Raw genomic sequence first — 23,513 nt, forward strand, 5'->3', positions numbered from 1 at the left:
ATATATATATATATATATATATATATATATATATATATATATATATAAAGTTGATGAGAGAAGGTAAGGTGATAACTTCCTCCAAAACTAACAGGCATTTCTCATACAATTTATCTGTAAACCAATGTAATAAGTGTTTGAAACAATAAAACACTTCAATTCACAGTCAGACACAGAAGAAAATCCCTTTGCAAAGTCCTAGAGGTTGAAGTCTAATTTTATCCTCACTTATCTGGTTTCTTAGTATCCATTTTGATAGAGAAGGGCTTTAGACTAAACCAACACCAAGGCCAAAACTAAAAAGAAATAATGTCGGTATCTCTGAGACTCTTTTTCATTTCAAGGTCAATATTTGCCTAACAACCAGTGAAACTGTGGCTGCACTAATGGCTATTCTTAAACTAAAAACAGCGTTCAGGAAGACCACACCAACAGTCAGGGGATTTGGAGTTCGCCAAGATTGCAACAGAGCATCCAAGAAACCAAAAGTTTACGAAGACCTCGCAGTCTTCTATCACTGGAAAAGGGGCACAAAACCCTTTGTAAATTCCCTTCTACTGCTAGACCATATGGATGCCTAAGAAATAATGTGCTGCAGTTCTGTCCTGGGCCACGCTCACATAAAAATATGTTATCAGGACATGGGAACATATGATAGGTTACTGCCTCTTTTCTGAAATAAGAAGTGGCTCTCCCACTACCTGCTCTCTGTGGCGTGGGATGAGGGCAGAATTTGAAAACATATAAAGAAAGAAAGAGTTGCAAGACACAATTCAAGACAAAGAAAGTTAGGAATTTACCATGAGCTTTGTGCAACAGATAGAACCTCTTCTACCATGTTTATTACAGAGGAAACAAAGCTGCTCACTGGCTCTCTCAAGCTCCTTAAATGCTGTAACCAGTTCCAACAGCTCCCGATGCCAGCAATCTACTCACCTTGTTCACCGTATATTGTAGGGGGAAGATGATGCTGAGGAAAAAACTGAGGCGGCATATCTCCAGGTCCAGTAACAGGTGGGTAGTAAGCTGTGTGTGAGTTATGAATAAAATGCGGGTGGTGAGTCAGGTAGGGGGGTAGGTGATGGGTTGGAGACATGGCCGAGGGGTAGCTTGGGGGGTAGCACTCAGGAGACTGGGGTGTGACCACCACCCGGCGGACTCCAGTATTGTCTTCAATCACCTAAAGAAAACAGCAGAAAGAACGTAGTATGCATTATTAGTAAATATCCTGTGAATGTATATGGTATTTAATTACTTCCTCCTTAACTTTAATCTTCTCTCCTCCATAGGAAAAAAAAAAAATTAGTGCATGTTGAATTCTTATTCTCTAATTCAACTAGTTAAATGAATTTTAGCTGGTGGTTTTCCAGAAAGAGACTTTCTGGGCCACGTAAATATGCCTTAGAGGGCTGAGCTTCCACGTCTACCCCATAACACCCAACCCCATTCCTGCTTTAGCAAGCACAGTTCCATGACACCGGGGCTTCAGGAAACCAAGGTAACATTAACTTCAGAACCCATAATAGTACCTAAAGGCCATTTAATCTGGAACCAAGGTTGTGGATGAAATGAGGGATCCCAACCCTTCAAACACTTGAGCAATCCCAAACCGAGGACACCTTTGCTCCCAAGATGTCCTGACGAGGTACCGAGCGTTGTGAAGGAGACATTGTGACCGGGGACCTCCTGTGCGCAGAGTGAGCCAATCAACATTCTATCTATACTTTCTCCAAATGATTTTTTAAAAATTCAACCAAGGAAGGTAACATAAGGCAGTACAAAGCCAATATTTATTGCTTCTGTGGCCAACTGCATGCTACCTGCTCTAGGAGCAAACAATTTTGTTGAGACACAAGATAAGAAAAAATACAACAGAAACCATAATCCAAAGGTAAAGCCTGGGGTACAGAGAACAAGAGCATGAAATGGCAGAATCAGAGCAGGCTTCAGGGACCTCAAAGAACTGGTAGGGCTGGGACAGGTAAGAGCATGGCCCCTGCATTAGGGCCCTGCAAAAAAGGGGACAATGACGCCACAAGAATAAACCTGGAAGCCAGAACCAGGCTTCCAAAGAGACCAGATGGCCTAATCTAGCTTAAGACAATCAGGTACATACACTGATAGGAAATTTTGTCTAAAAAAAAAAAAAAAAAAAAAAAAAACCTGAAAATTAAACTTGTGTATTGAAATAGACTTCTCATTACATCTCAGGAGGCTGATTACAGGCCAAAATAAAATGACTTAATCATGTCTAAAGCATTCTAATAAAAAAAATTATAGTAAGCTTTGTTTCCTAAAATACTGCTTGAGACAAAATGGCAAGTTTATCAACATTAGTCTGTACTTCAGTGAACAAGATAGGTTTAATTTTTATTAATAGCCATTAATCTTTTTTTTTTGCTGTACGCGGGCCTCTCACTGTTGTGGCCTCTCCCATTGTGGAGCACAGGCTCCGGACGCGCAGGCTCAGCGGCCATGGCTCACGGGTCCAGCAGCTCTGCGGCATGTGGGATCTTCCTGGACTGGGGCACGAACCCGCATCCCCTGCATTGGCAGGTGGACTCTCAACCACTGCGCCACCAGGGAAGCCCAAGAGCCATTAATCCTTACGTTAAGAAAAAAAAAATCTTTGTTTATTAATGAACCTATTAATATAATAGCTTCAGAATTAACTACTATGTTAATAGTTTATTAATAAAGCAATAGTAACTCCTTAAAATTAAGATTCTGAGTCATACTCCCTACTAAAGCTCAGGATGTAGCTTTTTACATATTCTTTATTAAATGTAACCCCTTCCTGGCCTTGGCAAGTTAATCACATTAGCCTCATTTAGGCTGCTAAGTTACAGGTATATGTGAAATGGTGCTTAAACCATGACACTAGAAATTCTAATGTATACACTAATAATTATCATCAAAGCATCTTGTTTTTTTTCTTTATTGAATTATAGTTGATTTGCAATATTGTGTTAGTTTCTGTTGTACAGCAGTGATTCAGTTATACATATGCATATATATGTATTCTTTTCCATTATAGTTTATTTCAGGATATTGAATATAGTTCCCAGTTCTATACAGTAGGACCTTGTTGTTTATCTATTTTATATATAGCATTGGGTTGGCCAAAAAGTTCCTTTAGTTTTTAAGTAAAAATAAAAGACATTTTTCATTTTCACCAAGAACTTTATTGAACAACGTATTCACTGTTTTGTTCTACCTTCTGCCATTTTTCAGGCAACTTCATAATTCCATCTTCCCAAAACTTTCTATTTTTTTTGACCAAAGAACTTTTCCAGGTGCCTTGTACAGTCTTCCAGGGAACTGAAATTTTTTCCATTAAGAGAATTTTGTAAAGACCGAAATAAATGGAAATCTGAAGGTGCAATGTCTGGTGAATACAGAGGATGAATCAGAACTTCCCAGCCAAGCTGTAACAGTTTTTGCCTGGTCATCAAGGAAACATGCGGTCTTGCATTATCCTGATGGAAGATTCTGCATTTTCTCTTGACTAATTCCAGGTGCTTTTCATCAGGTGCTGCTTTCAGTTGGTCTACTTGGGAGCAGTTCTTGTTGGAATTAATCCTTTGGTTCTCTGGAAGGACCTCGTAATAGAGGACTCCCTTCCAATCCCACCATATATACAACATCCCCTTCTTTGGATGAAGACCGGCCTTTGGTTTGGTTGGTGGTGGCTCATTTCGCTTGCCCCACGATCTCTTCCATTCCACATCATTGTACAGTATCCACTTTTCACGCCTGTCACAATTTGTTTTAAAAACAGAACATTTTCGATACGTTTCAGTAGAGAATCCCATGAGGTAATATGGTCAAGAAGGTTTTTTGCACTTAATTTATGTGGAACCCAAACATCAAAGCGATTCACATAGCCAAGCTGATGCAAATGATTTTCAATGCTTGATTTGGATATTTTGAGTATGTCAGCTATTTCCTACGTGGTATACGTTGATTGTTTTCAATTAATGTCTTGATTTGAACGCTATCAACTTCAACTGGTCTACCCAACAGTGGAACACCGTCCAGCCAGAAATCTCCAGCACGAAACTTTGCAAACCACTTTTGACATGTTCGATCAGTCACAGTACCTGCTCCATACACTGCACAAATTTTTTGCGTTTAAGTTGCATCTTTACCTTTCTTGAAATAATAAAGCATAATATGCTGACAATGTTGCTTTTTCTTCCATCTTCAATATTAAAATGGCTACGCAAAAATTCACCAATTTTGATTTTTTTTTTAATGCACGCTGATATGACAGCTGTCACAATACAATCTAACACTGTTTTGAATGAAGTTAAAGACAACTAAGTGCTACTCGAGCCAGCTTACGAGAAAACCGGACAAACTTTTTGGTCAACCCAATAGTTTGTATCTGCTAATCCCCAAACCCTAATTTATCCCTCCTCCACCACCCCCGCTTTCCCCTTTGGTAACCACAAGTTTGTTTTCTATGCCTGAGTCTGTTTCTGTTCTGTAAGTAAGTTTATTTGTATCCTACTTCAGATTTCACATATAAGTGATATCATGCGATATTTGTTTTTGTCTGGCTTACTTCACTTAGTATGATAATCTCTAGGTCCATGCATGTTGCTGCAAATGGCATTATTTCATTCTTTTTTTTTTTTTGGCTGACTAGTATTCCACTGTGTATATATACCACATCGTCTTTATCCATTCATCTGTCGATGGACATTTAGGTTGATTCCATGTTTTGGCTACTGTATATAGTGCTACTATGAACACTGGGGTCCATGTATCTTTTCGAATTACAGTTTTCTCCAGATATATGTCCAGCAGTGAGATTGCTGGATCATATGGCAACTCTATTTTTAGTTTCTTAAGGAACCTCCATACTGTTTTCCATAGTGGCTGCACCACTTTACATTCCCAGCAACCGTGTAGGAGGGTTCCCTTTTCTCCACACCCTCTCCAGCCTTTGTTATTTACAGACTTTTTAATGATGGCCATTCCGACCAGTGTGAGGTGATACCTCTTTGTAGTTATGATTTGCATTTCTCTAACAATTAGTGATGTTGAACATCTTTTCATGTGCCTATTGGCCATCTGTATGTCTTCTTTGGAGAAATGTCTATTTAGGTCTTCTGCCCATTTTTTGATTGGGATTTTGTTTGTTTTTTGTTGTTGTTATTGTTATTGAGTTGTATGAGCTGTGTGTATATTTTGGAAATTGAGCTCTTGTAGGTTGCATCAGTTACAAATATTTTCTCCCCTTCCAGAGGTTGTCTTTTTGTTTTGTTTATAGTTTCCTTTGCTGTGCAAAAGCTTATAAGTTTGATTAGGTCCCATTTGTTTATTTCAAGCATCTTCTATTTTGTCTAGAGGATGAATATGGTAGCGCATTTTTTATAATTTTAGTATAAATATGGGTTTTTCTTACCATCTCATATAAACATGCATTATTCTATAGTGTCTTCTTTCCCTCGGCCCTGCCACTAGCTATTAAGAAAAAAGTAAGGCATATTCCAGATGTCCCTCTTTCATACAATCTTCTTTCAATCCCGTGCTAGACAATGGAAGGGCACAGAAGCAAAGTATTTGTTTTCTAGAAGCTTACAGCCTACATTTATTTCAGTCAACGTAAAACTTCCAATGATCAAGCAGCCTATACAAACTTGACTGAGGTAGTACAAGAAGAACAGGGATCTTACTAAATATGAAGAACAACCCTGGGCTTGTAAACAGGGGTAGTTACAATGAAGAGAAATTACTTTCATTTCATCATATAGTTTCTGACTTGTTAAAGTGCTTAAAAAAAAAAAGTTGGGCAAAAAGCACTAACAAAAGTAAGAATTCCAGTCAAGGGTAAAAAAAAAAAAAAAGAGAGATACAGAGCTGAAACGTTATCTTTTTACTACTATATTTTATAAGAATAATATGTCCACTAATTACAAAAATTAATAAATCTGAAGTATAAATTACTATTCACCAAAAAATGGATTTCCAGTTAGAGAACTAAGTAGCTTCCTGAAACCGCAAACTGCCTGCATATATGAAGACTGTTTGATAGTCCCATATGTAATTATCTTAAATTATTCTGTGTTATTTGTGAAAGAAGTCTATTTACATGTACACGTGTGAGGCGATACTTTTGGAAACCTGCTCCTTAGCCAATCAAAGCCTACCTTATGACTAAAAATATTTTTATGAAATGAAATATTCTGAAATAATCAGAAACAAAAATCAAAAAATTTGTACCGAGTATTTTGTTTATTGTTCTTCCATAACACAAACTGTAGCATATTTAATTATCAAATGCAGTTTTGATCTAAGGAAATTATGCCTATGTTCCTCCAAAGTCTGAGGAGCGATAATAACGCACAAGATAATAAGCAACTCAGGAAACGGTGGCAATAACATTCTTTAAAAAATACGGTTCATAAAGAAATATATTACTGTAGCAGAAGAATTCAGACATCAGAAAGAGTTCAGTCTAAAAATCCTGAGACAATAAAAATGTGCCTTTAGTCTTCATAAACGACCATGGAAAAGACAATTCATTTCCTTTTGGGGTGAATGAAATTGGGACAATGTCCAGAGGCAGACAAATCACCTGTACTCAATTCAACAACTATTTCCTGATACATACTATGAGCTAAGCACTGGATATTCAAAAGTGGGGAAAAAATAGGTGCTAAACATTAAGATTTGTCTAGCCTAAAAACAAAGAGAAAAATTAGCTTGAGTCCTAGTGAGTTCTGTTCAGAAATCTGAACAAAGTACTGTTTTTTCAGAAATGAAAACCAAGTATTCTTCATCTAGATTTTTTTCTAGCCCTGTGACTCAACGGAACACTCACCTTCTCCAGAGAGCACAGATCCTTGGAAAACATCATTGTGCCAGGTCCTCAAGGCTGCCACCTGTTATGGACTGAATTATGTGTCCTCCTCCCTGCCCCGCACCAATTCATATATTTATGTCCTAACCCGCAGTACCTCAGCATGTGACTGTATTTGGAGATAGGGCCCTTAACGAAGTAATTATGGTAAAATGAGGTCATACGGGTGGGTCCTAATCAGACATGACTGATATCCATATAAGAAAAGGAAATTAGAACACAGACAGGCAGAGGGAAGACCATGTGAGGACAGCAAAGGAAGAAGGCCATCAACAAGCCAATGAAAGAGGCCTCAAAAGAAACCAAACTGATAGCCTGAGGAACTGTGAGGAAATAATTTCTGTTGTTTAAGCCGCCCAGTCTATGACACTTTGTTATGGTGGCCTTAGCAAATTAACACGCCACCTCTCAGAGCCTCCTATCTTAAGTTCTACCATTCTTGTCCGCTTAAAACAAAAACAAAAATCAGAGCAAACAGCCCCCCCGCACCGCAAAAACCAAAAAAAACCTCTCTTCAAAAATTTGTAATGCATTTATCCTCCTGGACTAAAACCCAGCCACCTTCCTCTCGCTAAGGAAGAAAGCTTGATGGCAAACAGCAGCTAGTCTGAATCTTTATCACGTCCTTTTATTCTACTCAGTAAGTATTTACTGAGGAACTTCTATGTGCCCAGTGCCCTCTGCTATCCTGTGGCTTATAAACATGGATGAGAGGCTAGAAAATGAGGCACAAAAGGTTAAACCGAGAGAATGTATGCCTTCCTTACACCAGTGTTTTTAGAAGTATGACCAAGAGAACTGCTAAAACAAAATGAGATAGCCTGGGGGCAACAGCAAGAGGGAGAGCTAATGGGAGCAGCAGGGAGGGAGAGGAGAAAGCAAGTCACAGCCAGTGCCTGTGGCCTGCCAGCTGCTTGTCACCTGTTACCTCATGTGACTTCCTTAACTACTGGAGAACTAGATATTAGCATCCCGTTGTACATGAGAAAACCAACGCACAGCATGATTAAAATGTACAACTGGTTCAACTGCAGAACCAGATTTCATTCTGGTCTATACTCCCAAGTTTTCATTATGTAAAGAATCATACAGGAGTTAGGTATGCTGCGAAATAAATATGTAAATAATGAACCGTTAGAAATAGGTTATTAAGAGATGTGAAAGGATTCAAGATACAAACAATATTTATTGAATACCTGCTGCTCTGCTTTAATATCTTCTACCTGAAATAAGGCAGCAGCATGTTAAGGTCCTGGAACAGTAACTGATACATAATAGATAAACCTTACCTAGCAATTACTACTATTACCACCTCACTAAATCTTCCCAACAACCCTGGGAGGCAAATACAGTTACCCCCATTTGAGACAGAAAAGGAATGAAGCTCAGTAAAGTTAAGCTAACACACACAAGGTCAGAGAGCTATGGGAGGAAGTGGCGGGGGAGGGAGGTGGGGTGCAATTTTGAGTCCGAGAACTAAAATGGACATCTTAAAAACACTTATGTTTTGATGATCCTTTCTCGTGTTAACAGAGAAGGTAGTTCTTCTCCTTATTGAACTGAAACGCTCCACAGGAATTTTAACAAAACTCCTCAGTTCCTAAAACTCTCTCCTTCTACTTCTTTTGGGCTGCAAACAACAAGAATCAAAAGAGCTTCAATGGTAGGAGGCAAAAGAAAAATTTTAACAGGCTGCCTCAATGGCCAGTGATGATCCCAGATGTGGGCAGAACAGACTGCATGTGGACACACGTGAGCCCGCGTGCATGCAGGTAGTGTGCAAATCGGGATTGCTTGAGTGAGCTGCTGCACACAGAAAACTGGGACCTAATGTGTTTGTGAGAGTTAGGCTCAGACTCACTTCCTAACTGTGGCCAACATACTTAAAAGAGGGCTCCCAGGCTATTCTGGTAAGGGAAGAAGTCTCAGCTAAAACTGAGCAGTGAACAAGGAGAAGAAAAGTCTGGGCAACGTCAAACAGCTGCATGGACAGAGGGACAGGCAGGCAAACAGTCCAGGCTTCTGCCAGCCAGACTGGTGCTCACCTCTCCACCAGCATCTCTATCCTGTAACGCAGATTACAGATCTGTGTCTCCCACCAACTCCAAGACCCTCAAGATACCCGGGTACACAGGGGGCTCTCAATATATGTTAGCTAACCAACAAATGAATGGAAAAGCAAGCAAAAAAAATTTTTTTTCTCTTTTAGATTTGATGTCTAGAAAAAGTTATTAACACATTCTTTATCAAATTCAACCCACCCCATAACTCAGGTATATATCTTAGTTTAGACATCATACTCTAAAGTTTCAGAAAATCTAAACTCAATTCCAGATCTGTTATCCCTGACACTCTTATTTTAAATAAGTATGATTTTACTATAAGAAAGACACAGAAAATTTACACATTTCCTATATAAGTTCTACTTCAAATCCAAATGCAGTTGAGTGATTTTACTTTATTCTCACCAACCAGGAATAAAGAAGCATTATTTCTCACCTTTCCTTTCTGCACTGACTCCTCACTCTGTATTTTCTAATATAGTAAACAATACGAAAGAGAGCAAGTTTGTTCTTCACGGAGGGGAGAGACTTAAAACATACGGACTGTACTTTCCCCAGCCCAATCCCCTTTTTGCTCCTATGGATGGATGAAACTCCTACCACCATCACCAAGTACCTTAGAAGAAAGAGAAAATTAGGATAAAGGAATATTCAAAGGGCAACCAAAGAACTACAGGAGCCAAGTAGTGATTCTATTTTACAGATGAAGTTACTTGACTTAAAAACGTGGCAGGATTCAATGTATTTCTCAAATCTCCCGACTTACTTTTCTGTCCGTTCAAACTTAATAATCATAACTGTGGCTGAAAACATCAAATGTTACTTCTCAATCTCCTTTCTCTTCACATCTGTTACAGCCCAACACTGATGAAATACCATCTGCTCTTTCCAGTGTAACATTATCATGAATGGTCTGAGACAATAAACCCTCTAGGTTTAGGACCAGCTCCTCTTGCCACATAGCATGGTTATTTTTGTAGCAGAATGGAAAAGTAAATTATTGGTGACATTTCTGGGTTTCTAAAAGCCCTTTATATAATATCAAAGGATTATCCTGCAGAGGAGTTGCAGATTGATAATCAACATCCTCTCTGAATCAAGAAAAGAAAAAGTTCCTTGAAAATTCCAGCTACTTTTCTGAAACAGTTCTTGCCAATGATTAAGTAAACAACTAATTTCATATGCTTCACAGGTAACCAAACTTAAGGATTTAAGTAATAAGGTGATTCATGAATGAATAAAAATTCCCCAAACATTTTACCCCCACACTCATTTATACCTAGAAACCTTAAATTTTCCATTGGTGCATAATTTTTAATGCACATGCCAACTTCAGGCAATGGCTAAGGTACAGAGTGACAAGGGAATGGTTAGATCCAGATAACAAATCTGAGGTTGCTAAATGGGGAATCACAAGTTGAAGGTACTGATATGGCACTTGTCTTCAGTATTTTAGAGCATGAATCTTACAGACAAACTTGTACAGAGGTGGCCATACGACCCAGCAATCCCACTACCAGGCATATACCCTGAGAAACCATAATTCAAAAAGAGTCATGTACCAAAATGTTCACTGCAGCACTATTTACAATAGCCAGGACATGGAAGCAACCTAAATGTCCATCAACAGATGAATGGATAAGGAAGATGTGGCACATATATACAATGGAATATTACTCAGCCATAAAAAGAAACGAAATTGAGTTATTTGTAGTGAGGTAGATGGACCTAGAGTCTGTCATACAGAGTGAAGTAAGTCAAAAAATGGTCATGAAGAACCTAGGGGCAAGACAGGAATAAAGACACAGACCTGCTAGAGAATGGACTTGAGGATATGGGGAGGGGAAGGGTAAGCTGGGACAAAGTGAGAGAGTGGCATTGACATATATATACCACCAAATGTAAAACAGATAGCTAGTGGGAAGCAGCCGCACAGCACAGGGAGATCAGCTCGGTGCTTTGTGACCACCTAGAGGGGTGGGATGGGGGGGTGGGAGGGAGGGAGACGCAAGAGGGAGGAGATATGGGGATATATGTATATGTATAACTGATTCACTTTGTTATAAAGCAGAAACTAACACACCATTGTAAAGCAATTATACTCCAATAAAGATGTTAAAAAATAAATAAATAAAAAGAGGTGACCAGTATAAGGAGATACCCTCATAAATGGCAAGCCTCACTCTGGTGGCTTTATATGTACTAACACTTTTATACACAGAAAAACCACTCACACTTACATAAATCTTTAATCTGGAAAAAGGAGCACAACTAGGGCATATATAAATGAAATCAACTTTTAGTACTTTACTAAACAGACAGGGCTCTTTCCAGGTGACTGTCGAGTGATTCATAACTAAAACCACTGAAGGCTGGAGAGGAGTATGGAAACAAGTACATCTTCTGTGGTATCTCTTTTAATCCAATGTCTTCAGTAAAGTATGTAATGCTATATAGCTGAGGGGACATTAAGAAGGAAGCCCAGCAAGGTTTGAGACACATCTTATGAACCACAGAACTGGTGTTGGGTCCTCAGCTGGTGCCAGCTCCATTACCACATCTTTGCTACCCTAGCTTGAGGGGCAGTTGCCCCCAATTTGAGGGACAGAGAGGCCCTATTTAGAGAGAGCTAAGCAACTTAATAACGTATAAAGTGCTCGGCACATAACTCGCATAATACTCAGAAGATCCTCTAACATAGGCAACATCATAGTCCTAAATTCTGGATTAAGAATCTTCAGGAGCAATTAAGTAATTAACCTAAGGCCAGCTAAATGGGTGACAAGATTCATACCCAAGTACTCTCACTAGAAATGCTGTGCCTTTTGTCATATTTTATTGTATATTACCAACCTAAATACCAAAAAGAACCACATTTGAAGATCAAAAATCAAATCTAATACTCCCCAGGATATGTACGGAGCATGAGAACATTGGACAAGTGAAAAGAGTTACATCCATAGAGTTTCAATTAATAAAATGGACCAAACAATTATTTCAGACTAGATGGAAATGCTGTTTTAAGGAACAGAATATTTGTTGGAAGATAAACAGTAAGTAGCAATCTGATGGTTTAATTTGTGCCAAACTGAGCTGTCTTTAAGATATTAATAACAAACAACAAGGTCCTACTATATAGCACAGGGAACTATATTCAATGTCCTGAGATAAATCATAATGGAAAAGAATGTTTTAAAAATGTATATATATATATATATATGTATGTATGTATAACTGAATCACTTTGCTGTACAGCAGAGATTAACACAACATTGTAAATCAACTGTAAATCAACTGTTCAATTTTTTAAAAAGATATTAATAAAGCTATTAACAGCAGGAATCAACGGGAATAACTGTTGCTGTTCCTCCAGCACCTCTCCATTGACCAGCACAGAAGACACAGCCAATAACATCTTTTCAGTCCAGCTTCTCAGACACATATACATCCATGGAAACACAGGCAGGCTGTTCTAGATTGTGTCTATGAATTTTATATTTTACACTTAAAAATGCTCATCAGTTTGGCAGTGGGTTCCATGGCACGAGAAAGGATTAAGAATCTGTGCTGTTGATCATCAGATACTTATTACAAAGCAAAACAACTGTAAGCCCAAGTTTGTAAACCTGATGAGTTTCAAAGAGTGTGTAGGAACATAACCACTTAACTTTGGTTCAGTTTTGTGCTCAAAGGTTGGGCAAATGTGGTTTTCTAAGAAAAGTTGTCACATATGACAAAAGTGGGTTGCTAATTTAGAAAGACAGACTACAATAATTGTGTGATAAAATCATATAATGTAATGTGCATAATTTAATCCTTATCAATGATTCAGAAGTCATTTCTAGATGTGACATCTTCTCAATATTATTACTATGAAAATCAACTATCATTTTTCTGTAGAAGTGAAGAATAGCATGCTACTCAATAGAATGCTAAATCCCAAAAAAGTGTGCCCCACTGTTTTGGTAATGATTGCTTACGGAAACTTACTTATATTCTCTCTTGGTCTCCTTCTTAAGGAGCAGTATGAACAGTACAGGAGAATCCTCTAATTTTAGATTAGAAAAGAACCTCAGAGATCCTCACTTTCCTTTGCCCTCCTCCCTCCACAAGATAAAAACGACTCCAAAAGTCAGCCAAATTTTAATAAATGCCTAGTATGTGCTTGACACCTTTCAAGGAACTAGAGATACAGTGTTGAACAGGACACATATTTCATCCTGCTAATCCTGTGTTCTATTAGGTCACAATGCCAGGATCGTAGAAACAAAGTAAAGAAATCCAAGAGAAAATGCAGAACAGGGAGACAGAGGACTCAGAAAGAGAAAACTTGCACAATGCTTTGAGGGGAGGGTGCATCTCTTTAATTTACCATCGCCAACCTTGTCTGTAATCGCTCCTCAGACAAAATAAGCCATAAAATGAAAATAAAGTTATTGTAAATCTGATGATGACAGAAACTAGAACAGAATATGGGTATGTAAGTCCTCTGCTCTTTTCCACAGAAGCTCCCAACACCCATGCACACACACTGTGTGCACACACACTGTTCACTGTGAAACATCTTCCTAACTTCCTATTGAAAGGTCAATTTTTCCAGAGGATTTAAAGTTTTGAAAGAGATTCCAATTTTCTTATTATTGGCCGCCAAACGGGTCTGATTCTTGGTCTACCCAGGCACAGGGCAATGCCCCATGTTCCTTCTCCTTCCTGCTCATCATTTTTACAACGTTGAAGGTTGAAGCACAGCATTAGTTTAACACCAGGTTGTAATTACCAAAGGGAAGCAGTTGAAGCTAATGCTCATAGCTCAGCCGACCTGGCTGAACAAAATGTAGAAAAGCATTCCATGGCTTCCACCTAACAGGCCCCATTGTTTCTCCACAGGGCTCTGATTTCTGGCCAACTCTTAAAACAAGCCTCACTGGAGAATGATCAACCAAACCAAAATTTAAACATGTTTTTAAATAGATTTCTTGTCTCTCCCCGGTCAAGAGAAATGGAATATATATAATTTCAACAGGTATTTACCCACTAACTAATCCCCAAAACAATGGAATGGGTTAAAGTGTGTACTTCTGCTATAACAACAGAAACACTTATTTTGACTACTCTGAAGTTTTTAGGTTACATCAATTAACCTGGAAAAAGAAGAGTGGTTTCTCAAGTGATGGAACATTAACTTGGATGTTTCACTTTGTCTCTTCATATGCTTTTTAAATCTGGGGGTCTACATGAAACCTTTCCCTGTAACTTTTGAAAATGTTTCATAAATTACTATGGAAGCATGGAACATAAAACTCAAGGCATCTGCTTAAGAAATTTTTATATATAAATTCTTCAAAAGTTAATGATGAGGTTAAAAAAATTTAAGAAAAACCAGGGAAGTATACAATGAAAGGAAAAATTTGCTTCATATGGCATGATCTCAATGTGTATTGAGGAAGGCAAATTCTGCCAAACTTTCACTGAAATTGTTCTAACAGGCCTCTTCATTCTAATAGCTACCACGTAGTGAATGCCCACTGTGGAGTACACACCTTACAGAGCATTTCTCTTAATTCTTCCCTCTGCCACATCAGGTAGGCATTCACCTATGTGGCAAAAGAGTTTGTAAAAGCTACACGGAAATAGCCATGGTGGAATACGAAGGCAAAAGCCTTTTCAAGTAATGTCCATGTTCTTCCTAGCTCGCCCTCTTTTCCCATAGCTTCAGCCCTAATGACACTAATAAATGCTTTTACATAATGGAAATAATGGTGATACGTGGATAAGGCTAAATTAAATTCCCTCTCACCTAAATCCACTTTCTCACAGGTGGGGGAAAAAAAAACCCACAAAAACTTAGCCTGTATTTTCTCTCAAGTTGAAAATGTCAGATCACATTTTCCTCAAACCTCCCCCAGCCTCCCACCAAAAAGTAAAGCACAAAACACACACTCACACTACAACAAAGAAAAGCTTACTCTCTCAGAGAAGGTTCCACTGTTCTCCTGCCCTAGTCCACACTATCTCTAAAGCCCACAGGGTCAGTCCTTCTCAAACTAAGAAAACACAGGCTGTGCTGTTGACAAGTGCGTCACAGCAGAGCTGTCTCAACTCCACGTTTGTCTTTCTATAAGATCATCTGCTCATTACTGACACTGGTATTTTGTCAACTTGATCAAGTTTATCAATTTATCTTTCAAGCACTTATAGCTACTGAAGTATGGAATGAATGCTACAACCAAGAAATTCCCCATTGACTCGGTTTAGAGTGACTGTAATGTCTTTAATCATTTACTTGCCTCTCTCTTCAATTTTCTTACAATAATGTACCATCTCATATATGAGTAGCTAGGGTTTTAGTATTAGAGATGCACAAGTAGACACACCACACATCCACACTCACACTGTCAAAAAGCAATGTAACATGAAGTAAATACAGTTAATCCTTGAACAAGGTGGGCGTCAGGGGCACCGACCTGCCTCATTGTCAAAAGTCCACAAATAACTTATAATCAGCTCTCCTTATCTGTAGCTCCTCATCCATGGACTCAACCAACCACGCATCGTGTAGCACTGAGTATTTAGTACTGAAAAAAATCCACGTATAAGTGGACCTGCGCAGTTTCAACTCATGTTCTTCAAGGGTCAACTGTATATCCATCAAAGTAGGCTCTGTCACTGACTTAGAGATCACATCATAGTGGGAAAAAGGTCAGTGAGTTCAGAAATGCCTGGGTTGCAATCCTGGTTCAACTCAGGGCCTTAGCTTCCTCGTATGTAAAGTTAGGATGGTGAAAACCAGAAACGTAAATAAAGCATTTAGCAGAGTGCACAGCATACGCAGTAGTTATTACCACCATCAACACAGGCACCAAGACAGGCTGGGCCATTTTCCCAGCTGTACCACTGTTTGCTGATTAACAGTTAGGACTAGTCACTATCTTTCCCTCCCTCCTCTTTTGTAATAGCTTTATTGAGGTGTCATTTACATACCGCAAAATCCATTCTTTTAAAGTGTCTGATTCAGTTGGTTTTTAGTATATTCAGAGTTGAGTGACCATTACCACTATTTATTTCCAGAACACTGTCATCACCCCCAAAAGAATACCATACCCACTAGCAGCAACTCCCTAATACTCTCTCCCCCAGCCCCCGGCAACAACTAATACATTATCAGTGTCTATGGATTTGCCTATTCTGAACATCATATATAAATGGAATGATACTGTATATGGCTTTTGTGTCTGGCTTCTTTCACTTAGCACAATACTTTCAAGGTTCATCCACTTTTTAGCATGTATAAGTACTTCATTCCTTCTTATGGCTGAATAATAGTCCATTTTATGGATATATCACAACATGTTTATCCATTCATAAGCTGATGGACATTTGGGTTGTTTCCACATTGGGGTTAATATGAATAGTGCTGCTATGAATATTCATGTACAAGCTTTTTTTGTGTATAAACGTATGTTTTCTCTCCTCTTGGGTATTTACCTAGTAGTGGAATAGCAGAGTCACGTGGTAAATAACTCTCTATTTAACCATTTGAGGAAATGCCAGACTATCTTCCAAGCAGCTGTACCATTTTACATGACCTCAGGCAGTGTATGAGGGTTCCACCTGCTCCACAACCTTGCCAACACTTGTTCCTACTTGTCTCTTTGACTAAAGCCATCCTAGTGTGTGTGAAGTATATTGCGCTGTGGTTTTGATTTCATTTCCCTGATGGTTAAGTGATGTTCACCATCTTTTCATGTACTATTTGGCCATTTGTACATTGTTTCTGGAGAATGTCTATTCTGATCCTTTGCCCATATTTAAACTGGGTTGTTTGTCTTTTTATTCTTGAGCTGTTAAGATTTCCTTATATATTCTTGATACAAGTCCCTTCTAAAATATATGATTTGCATATATTTTCTCCCAATCTATGAGTTCTCTTTTCATTTTGTCGATGGTACCTTGGAAGCACAAAAGGTTGTAGTTTGGATGAAGTCAAATTTATCTGTTTTCTTCTTTTCCTGCTTGTGCTTTTGGTGTCATATCTAAGATTCCATTGCCTAATCCGAGGTTACAAAATTTTACTCCTAGAGTTATACAGTTTTAGTTCTTACATCTATGATCCATTTTGAGTTAATTTTTGTATATGGTGTGAGGTAGAGGTCCAACTTCATTCTGTTGCATCTGGATAACCAGTTGTCCCTGCACTATTTGTTGAAGAGACTATTCCTTCCTCCACTGAACTATCTTGGCACTTCTCTCTCTTAAATGCACATTCAGAGTATTTCATTCCTTGCAGGTATACATCACTCTGATCTTGCTAATTTTCCAGCTATCAGGCATATTACTGCTCTACTTGAACCTGCAAATCTTTGAACCAAACCTATGAATCTATCCTGTATTTACTTTATTTCAGGTTGGCCAATCACTTACATTTAAAAACACTTATCAAGTACCTACTATGTACCAGGCAGTATTCTAAATTCTCAGATATAATCCCAATGAAGCACTAAGATTCTTGGGGATGGTTATAAAATGTATTGTGTTTCATGACAGAGATGGGGACAAAGTACCAAAGATGCTGGAAAAAAACAAAAACAAAAACAAAACAAAAACAACCATCTCTGTGTTAGAGGTTCTAAAGTGGTCACATTGAGGAGGGGTACTTGCATAGAAGAATTATTGAACTGTCAGACAAAGAAGGGCTCTAGAGTTCTCCAAGAAGAGAGAAATAATGGGCACAAATGTATGAAGCTGAGAAAAAGCCAGCGGACAGAGGTTTAAGGTGGTAGCAATGTGGGGCAATAGGAAAAGGTGACTCTCAAAAGGAGGACAGGGTTGAATATTAAGAATCCATATACTACAACAGAGACCTTTAACTGTACAGCTATGCAATGTACACCCAACTCTAGATCTGAACAAGGAAGCCACATGTATTTGAGGGAAAGGACTGTGGGGTTAAGGTGTAGACTGTATTGCATAGGGACAGACTAGTATTGGGCATTCTCACATACGTCTAGCCAGGAGGAGGATTTTTTTTTAAGTGATTATTTCTTCCCACAACTGCATAACAAAAATGTATTTTGCTCCTTCATAAGTCTCCTAAGACATTTTATACTTGGTTCCAACCTTCTTCATTCCTTTCAAGTGTGTATACGGTCAGCCTTAAAGAAGATGTTGTACCTCTTCAGGTTCTCAATTTTCTTCATTATAATAATCACTTTTACTTAAGACACTTCACTGTCAAATATCATTCAAGTTTTAAAGCTACCACTGAAGGTTATTTAACTCTGGGCCCATCTTCTGAGCAGACAGCTCAGTCTAAAAAGAGTTGAATACGTGCCTTACAGACTGCTTCTTGTTCTTTTTCAATTTGGAGTCCAACTTATTCCATTTTTACTATTCTTCAAATATCTCCTAGCACTTTCTGCCATAATTCTGAGTTCAGAAAGTGTTTCACTATGCTTCCATCATCAGCTTTATGAAAGTAAGTTTACAGTTCTGTTTTTCCTCTTTCTACTTAGATTTTCTATATAAGTATTTCAGAATCAGAAATACACCAAGATCTAAAAGTTTCTATTTTTCCTAGGAATCCTAATAAATGTTTGGCAGTTAATACAATCACAGCAACACCACTAGCAAGAAAAAGCACATTACAGCTTCTCTCCACTAGAATGTTCAATTTTTAACTGGTATTCCTAAATGGGCATTTAGCATAAAAGGAGGTGTTATTTCAGCCATCACAATGGTGAGAACTGTACTCTGGTTCAAGGGAATGAAACACTTCCTCAAATAAATGAGTGGGAGCCATAATGGAATTCTACATTCCTTGTTCTTTTCTTTTAATTGACTGGTGATGTGAATGTGATCCACCATCGTGTGTCCTGGCTGGAAGGGCTTGCTCTGCACCCTTTTCTCCTTCAGTGATCCTTATTTACAAAGACTTGTGTAAAACAAGCCATTTACTTGCAACAGGGGGAAGATGGGCCAACATTCTGGCTCCTCCAAAAAAAAAAGATGTCAAATTGGCTCACATAAAAGAAGGATGGAAAAAGTGAAATTATAGTGGCTGCACTATGCCTTAGACAGTGAAGAGATGGATAAGTTTTTACATCAGAGAAGGATAAATCTTCTTTGATTCCTGCCTGCACTTCAGCAATTTTCCTATGTAGCTGCCAATTTTTTCACCCCAGCAAAATCACTGAAAATGAAAATTACAGATTTTTAAACCATTTTAAAAGCAGACAGAGAGAGAAAGAAAAAAATACCTGGAAGACTATAATCCAAAAAATGTTAACACAAAGATTATCGTCTTCTGTGGGTAGTAAAATTTCAAATATTTTCTTTTTTTCTACTCTTCTGCCTTCTCAGATTTTTTCCCATGAATATAAGATGCCATTATAATCAGAAAAAAAGTACAATAGTGGCAGAAAGAAAGAAAAACAGTTGGTTAGTTAGGTATTTGGGGAGGAAGTAGTGCAGGGAGAGTTCAAGTTGTTTTAGGAACTGAGAACAAAAAACAAAAGTATATACAGATGCCCATGTTCCAGGCCTGAAGACTTTAAACCTTATCCAGGAATAGGAGTACAACTTTATCCTTTAACTTTTTTTTTTTAATCTTTCCAACACACCTCTGAAATTGCTGCTACTACTTTTTATTTTTTTTGGAGGGGGGCGAACTGAGAGGCTGTGGGATCTTAGTCCCCTGACCAGGGATTGAACCTGCAACCTCTGCAGTGAAAGTGCCGAGTCCTACCCACTGGACCGCCAGGGAAGTCCTGCTACTACGTTTTTTTGTTTTATTTTGGTTTTTTTTTTTTTTTTTCCGGTACGCGGGCCTCTCACTGTTGTGGCCTCTCCCGTTGCAGAGCACAGGCTCTGGACGCGCAGGCTCAGCGGCCATGGCTCACGGGCCTAGCCACTCCGCGGCATGTAGGATCTTCCCGGACTGGGGCACGAACCCGTGTCCCCTGCATCGGCAGGCGGACCCTCAACCACTGCGCCACCAGGGAAGCCCCCCTGCTACTACTTTTTGGAGCACAGGCTCCGGACGCGCAGGCTCAGCGGCCATGGCTCACAGGCCCAGTCGCTCCGTGGGATCCTCCCGGACCGGGGCACGAACCTGCGTCCCCTGCATCGGCAGGCGGACTCCTAACCACTGCGCCACCAGGGAAGCCCCCCTGCTACTACTTTTTAAACAGCTATTGCTTTTTTTTTTTTTTTTACTTAAGAAATAATCCAATTTCAGAGAAATTTAAGTACAAACAGCAAAGTTCTCACATCATATTCAGTAATTTATCAAGCCCAAGTCATGTCACATTACAGAAAAATGGGACTCCTATAACAGAAGGCAGACCCTATTTATGTTAACTATATGTCTCCTTTGATATTTTTCACTAATTAAGTCTACAAGTTTTTTTTTCTAGCAAATTGTGGTACAGGTAGAAGGAAGTCTCTAAGGCAGTAGACTCAATGAAGGAACCACCATCAAATGGTCAAGTGTGAAACCCACCTCAGGGGAGGGCAGCCTGGTAACCCTGCTGTGTTTCCCTCCCGCTGACTTTCTGGCACGTCAAGCAGCAAGATTCAGGAAGGACCATGTGGTGCCACACAAACAAAAATCAAAAACTAAAACAGGAAAACAAGAAAACCCCACAACTCTAGCATTATCCTAACTAAATTAATCCTGGAATAAGGTTTTGAGGCCACATTTTGTTTTGGAATAATGACAGTGCCCATAGTGAGTAGAGAAGTCTATTAAATGATTTACCTGTGAAATATAACCTGGAGGCACATGGATGGGAGGAATGGATCCATTGGGTGACATCATGGGAACTTCAGCAGGCCCTAAAAGAGGCAAGAGTAGGATATTAACAACTGAAGAAATATACATTATTCAAACTAATCATTGGTATTTTAAAATATTATCAAAACTGAAGAGAATCACTGACTATTTTCTCTTCAGTAATTGGTACCTCGTGCCTTAGACGTGAAATCACAGATGAAAAGGAATTCTCCAGCTGCATAAGTTAAGGGGGTGGGGATAGGAGAACAGCTATGAGCATCTTTTTTTTTTTTTTTTTTTTTTTGAATATTGTTTTTTGGCTGCGCTGGGTCTCTGTTGCTGTGCACAGGCTTTCTCTAGCTGCGGCGAGCGGGGGCTATTCTTCGTTGTGGTGCGCGGGTTTCTCATTGCGGTGCCTTCTCTTGTTGCAGAGCACGGGCTCTAGGCACACGGGCTTCAGGAGTTGCGGCACATGGGCTTCAGGAGTTGCAGCACGCAGGCTCAGTAGTTGCGGCACGCAGGCTCTAGGGTGCACAGGTTTCAGAGGTTGTGGCGCTCGGACTCAGTAGTTGTGGCACTCAGGCTCAGTAGTTGTGGCTCGCGAGCTCTAGAGCACAGGCTCGTTAGTTGTACAGGCACAAGCACAGCAGGGGCTTAGTTGCTCCATGGCATGTGGGATCTTCCCTGACCAGGGATCGAACCTGTGTCCCTGGCACTGGCAGGCAGATTCTCAACCCCTGCGCCACCAGGGAAGTCCCTATGAGCATCTTTATAAATATTTAATGATTCCCAAAGCCTCAAGTTCCATAAATTAAGGCTGCTCAGTTAAGAGTAGTCTAACAAAGTAGGGCAAAAAGTTTCCTTTTTTCCCTTTAAAAGAATGTATTATCAATATATGCTTAAGTAAATAAATTTTTAATGAGTTTATCTCCTCTGGTTTAAAAAGCTCCTATAGACTTTGGATTTATAATTTTCATTTCGATTATTATTTTCAATAAGTTACTGTAACATGCCATTAATTTGACATAGAAGAAACCTTTAAAATACTCCAAACCAACTGAATCTGACAAGTCTCTTATAAGGCAGGGGGTAAAAACAGATTATATTTTAAAACTAGACACTATTAGGAATACTCATACCAAATTTACTTGGATTATTTCAAAGTAAAGCATTCAATTAACAAGAGGTTAGTTTCAAAATATTAAATTCAACAAATGTTAATCGCATGTCTAAGGAAACAATGAAAGGCAAGGCAAAGCTCAGTTACCTAAGACATAGTTTGAGTTAATATTTAATTACAAGGAAACTGATTGTCATAACATCAAAATCAACTTCTGACACCCTTCCAAAGATCCTATGACTAAATGGTTTCCCTGGAAGTATAAGAAACACAGGACACTGGTTTTCAGTTTGACAGGTGGCTCCCCTATTTAGCAACCCATGTCCCAAATGTCAATCCAAAGCTGTGTTTCTAGTCTTGAGATGCGACTTCCTGGCTCCAAGTGCCCTGTGTTGTTTATTTGCTTTCTCCTGATGTGTGTTGTGCTTCCGGCAATGAAAATTGCTCTGCTGTAACAAAAACCAAGAAAAATACAACGCTTTTCTTGGCAAAAGAAGACAGACCCTGCCACCCAGTGCTGCGCTTACATATAAGCACAATGCATCTTTCACCTCACAGTACAATCCAATGTTACAACTACTTCTCAGGAAAAGTGTGGAGGGACAGGGATGCTGGGGTGCCCATCAAAAGGTCTACAAGTATAGGAAAAACATACAGGAGAAGCGCAGAAAAGATTTGAATATTCATGTAACATTCCACAAGACTAGAGTTGCTGCAACTTCATGGACAATATGCCAAAGTACTAAGCTATCTGATAATCTCTGAACACATACAAAATACCACAGTAGTCTCTCACATAGTAACACACTGGTAATCAGTTAAAGAAAAGGATGACGATGCCATAAGAATGGATAATTCCACAATCCCACTGTATTTTTAAGTACGATTCCAACTAATACATCCAGCAATCACTGAAGGCACTTTCCAAATTCACCTTCCAAATCCATCTTTCTCATCAGCTTTAGCATTTTTGCCACAGCCATTAAGACATTTAGGTATTTACTAAATATTTCTATTTGAATTGATTCACTTAAAAATCATAGACAACGATTTCACTCTTAGCCTGAGTACTATCTTTGAAATCCAAGGGTCAATGCACTCAGCTCTATAAGCAGGCATTAAGAGCGTGGCCTCTGCCTGGTTTCATTTCCCACCTCACTATTCACACTGGTTGTGTGACGTTGGACGATTCACTTAGCCTTTCTATGCCTCACTTGTCAATAAGAATAACAATCCCTACCTCATAGGTTTGTGTTTAAAGACTAAATTCAATGATACATGTAAAAGCATTCAGGACTGTGCATGGCATAATAATCACTCATCAAAATGTTAGCAATCTTTACAATTTTTCTTTTTTTATTTATAATTTTTTGTTTTTTCCTGTTCTTTCATTACAATTACATTTTAAGCACTATTTTTTTTAACAGTACATGTCCCTGTAACACATAGTCAACACGCATACTCTTTGTACAATACTGACTTATGAGGCAAACCTTCCTCATCAGATAAATATCAAATATTTCACAGTGCAGAGTGTGAACAGAAATGCTACCACTTCAATAAAGTATTACTTTTTAGTCACCAAAATGTATACCAGGCAAACAGTCTCTTAACCCCAGGCATGACCCCTAAAACTGTTAAAGTCATTTGTATAAAATGCTTTAAAGAATGTAGGACAAGTAA

The 23,513-nt window shown here is 38.9% G+C and overlaps 1 protein-coding gene across 5 annotated transcripts in view; it reads right to left on the reverse strand.

Annotated features, from left to right (window-relative positions):
* FNDC3B (fibronectin type III domain containing 3B) overlaps positions 1-23,513 on the reverse strand; it is a 357,581-nt gene that overhangs the window by 148,653 nt on the left and 185,415 nt on the right. For 4 of the 5 annotated variants that reach the window (XM_029213894.1, XM_029213895.1, XM_029213896.1 and 1 more), the window contains 2 exons: positions 20,696-20,772; positions 937-1,180 (listed from right to left, as the gene is read on the reverse strand). In XM_029213894.1, the coding sequence (XP_029069727.1) occupies positions 937-1,180; positions 20,696-20,772 (321 nt within the window). Of the gene's footprint in view, positions 1-936; positions 1,181-20,695; positions 20,773-20,900; positions 21,869-23,513 lie in introns of those variants that run through there. The other variant, XM_029213898.1, reaches the window with a different exon arrangement.

Source organism: Monodon monoceros, unplaced genomic scaffold (genome assembly GCF_005190385.1).
Source record: "Monodon monoceros isolate NGI ecotype Baffin Bay Population unplaced genomic scaffold, NGI_Narwhal_1 Super_Scaffold_11, whole genome shotgun sequence".
Classification (NCBI taxonomy): domain Eukaryota; kingdom Metazoa; phylum Chordata; class Mammalia; order Artiodactyla; family Monodontidae; genus Monodon; species Monodon monoceros.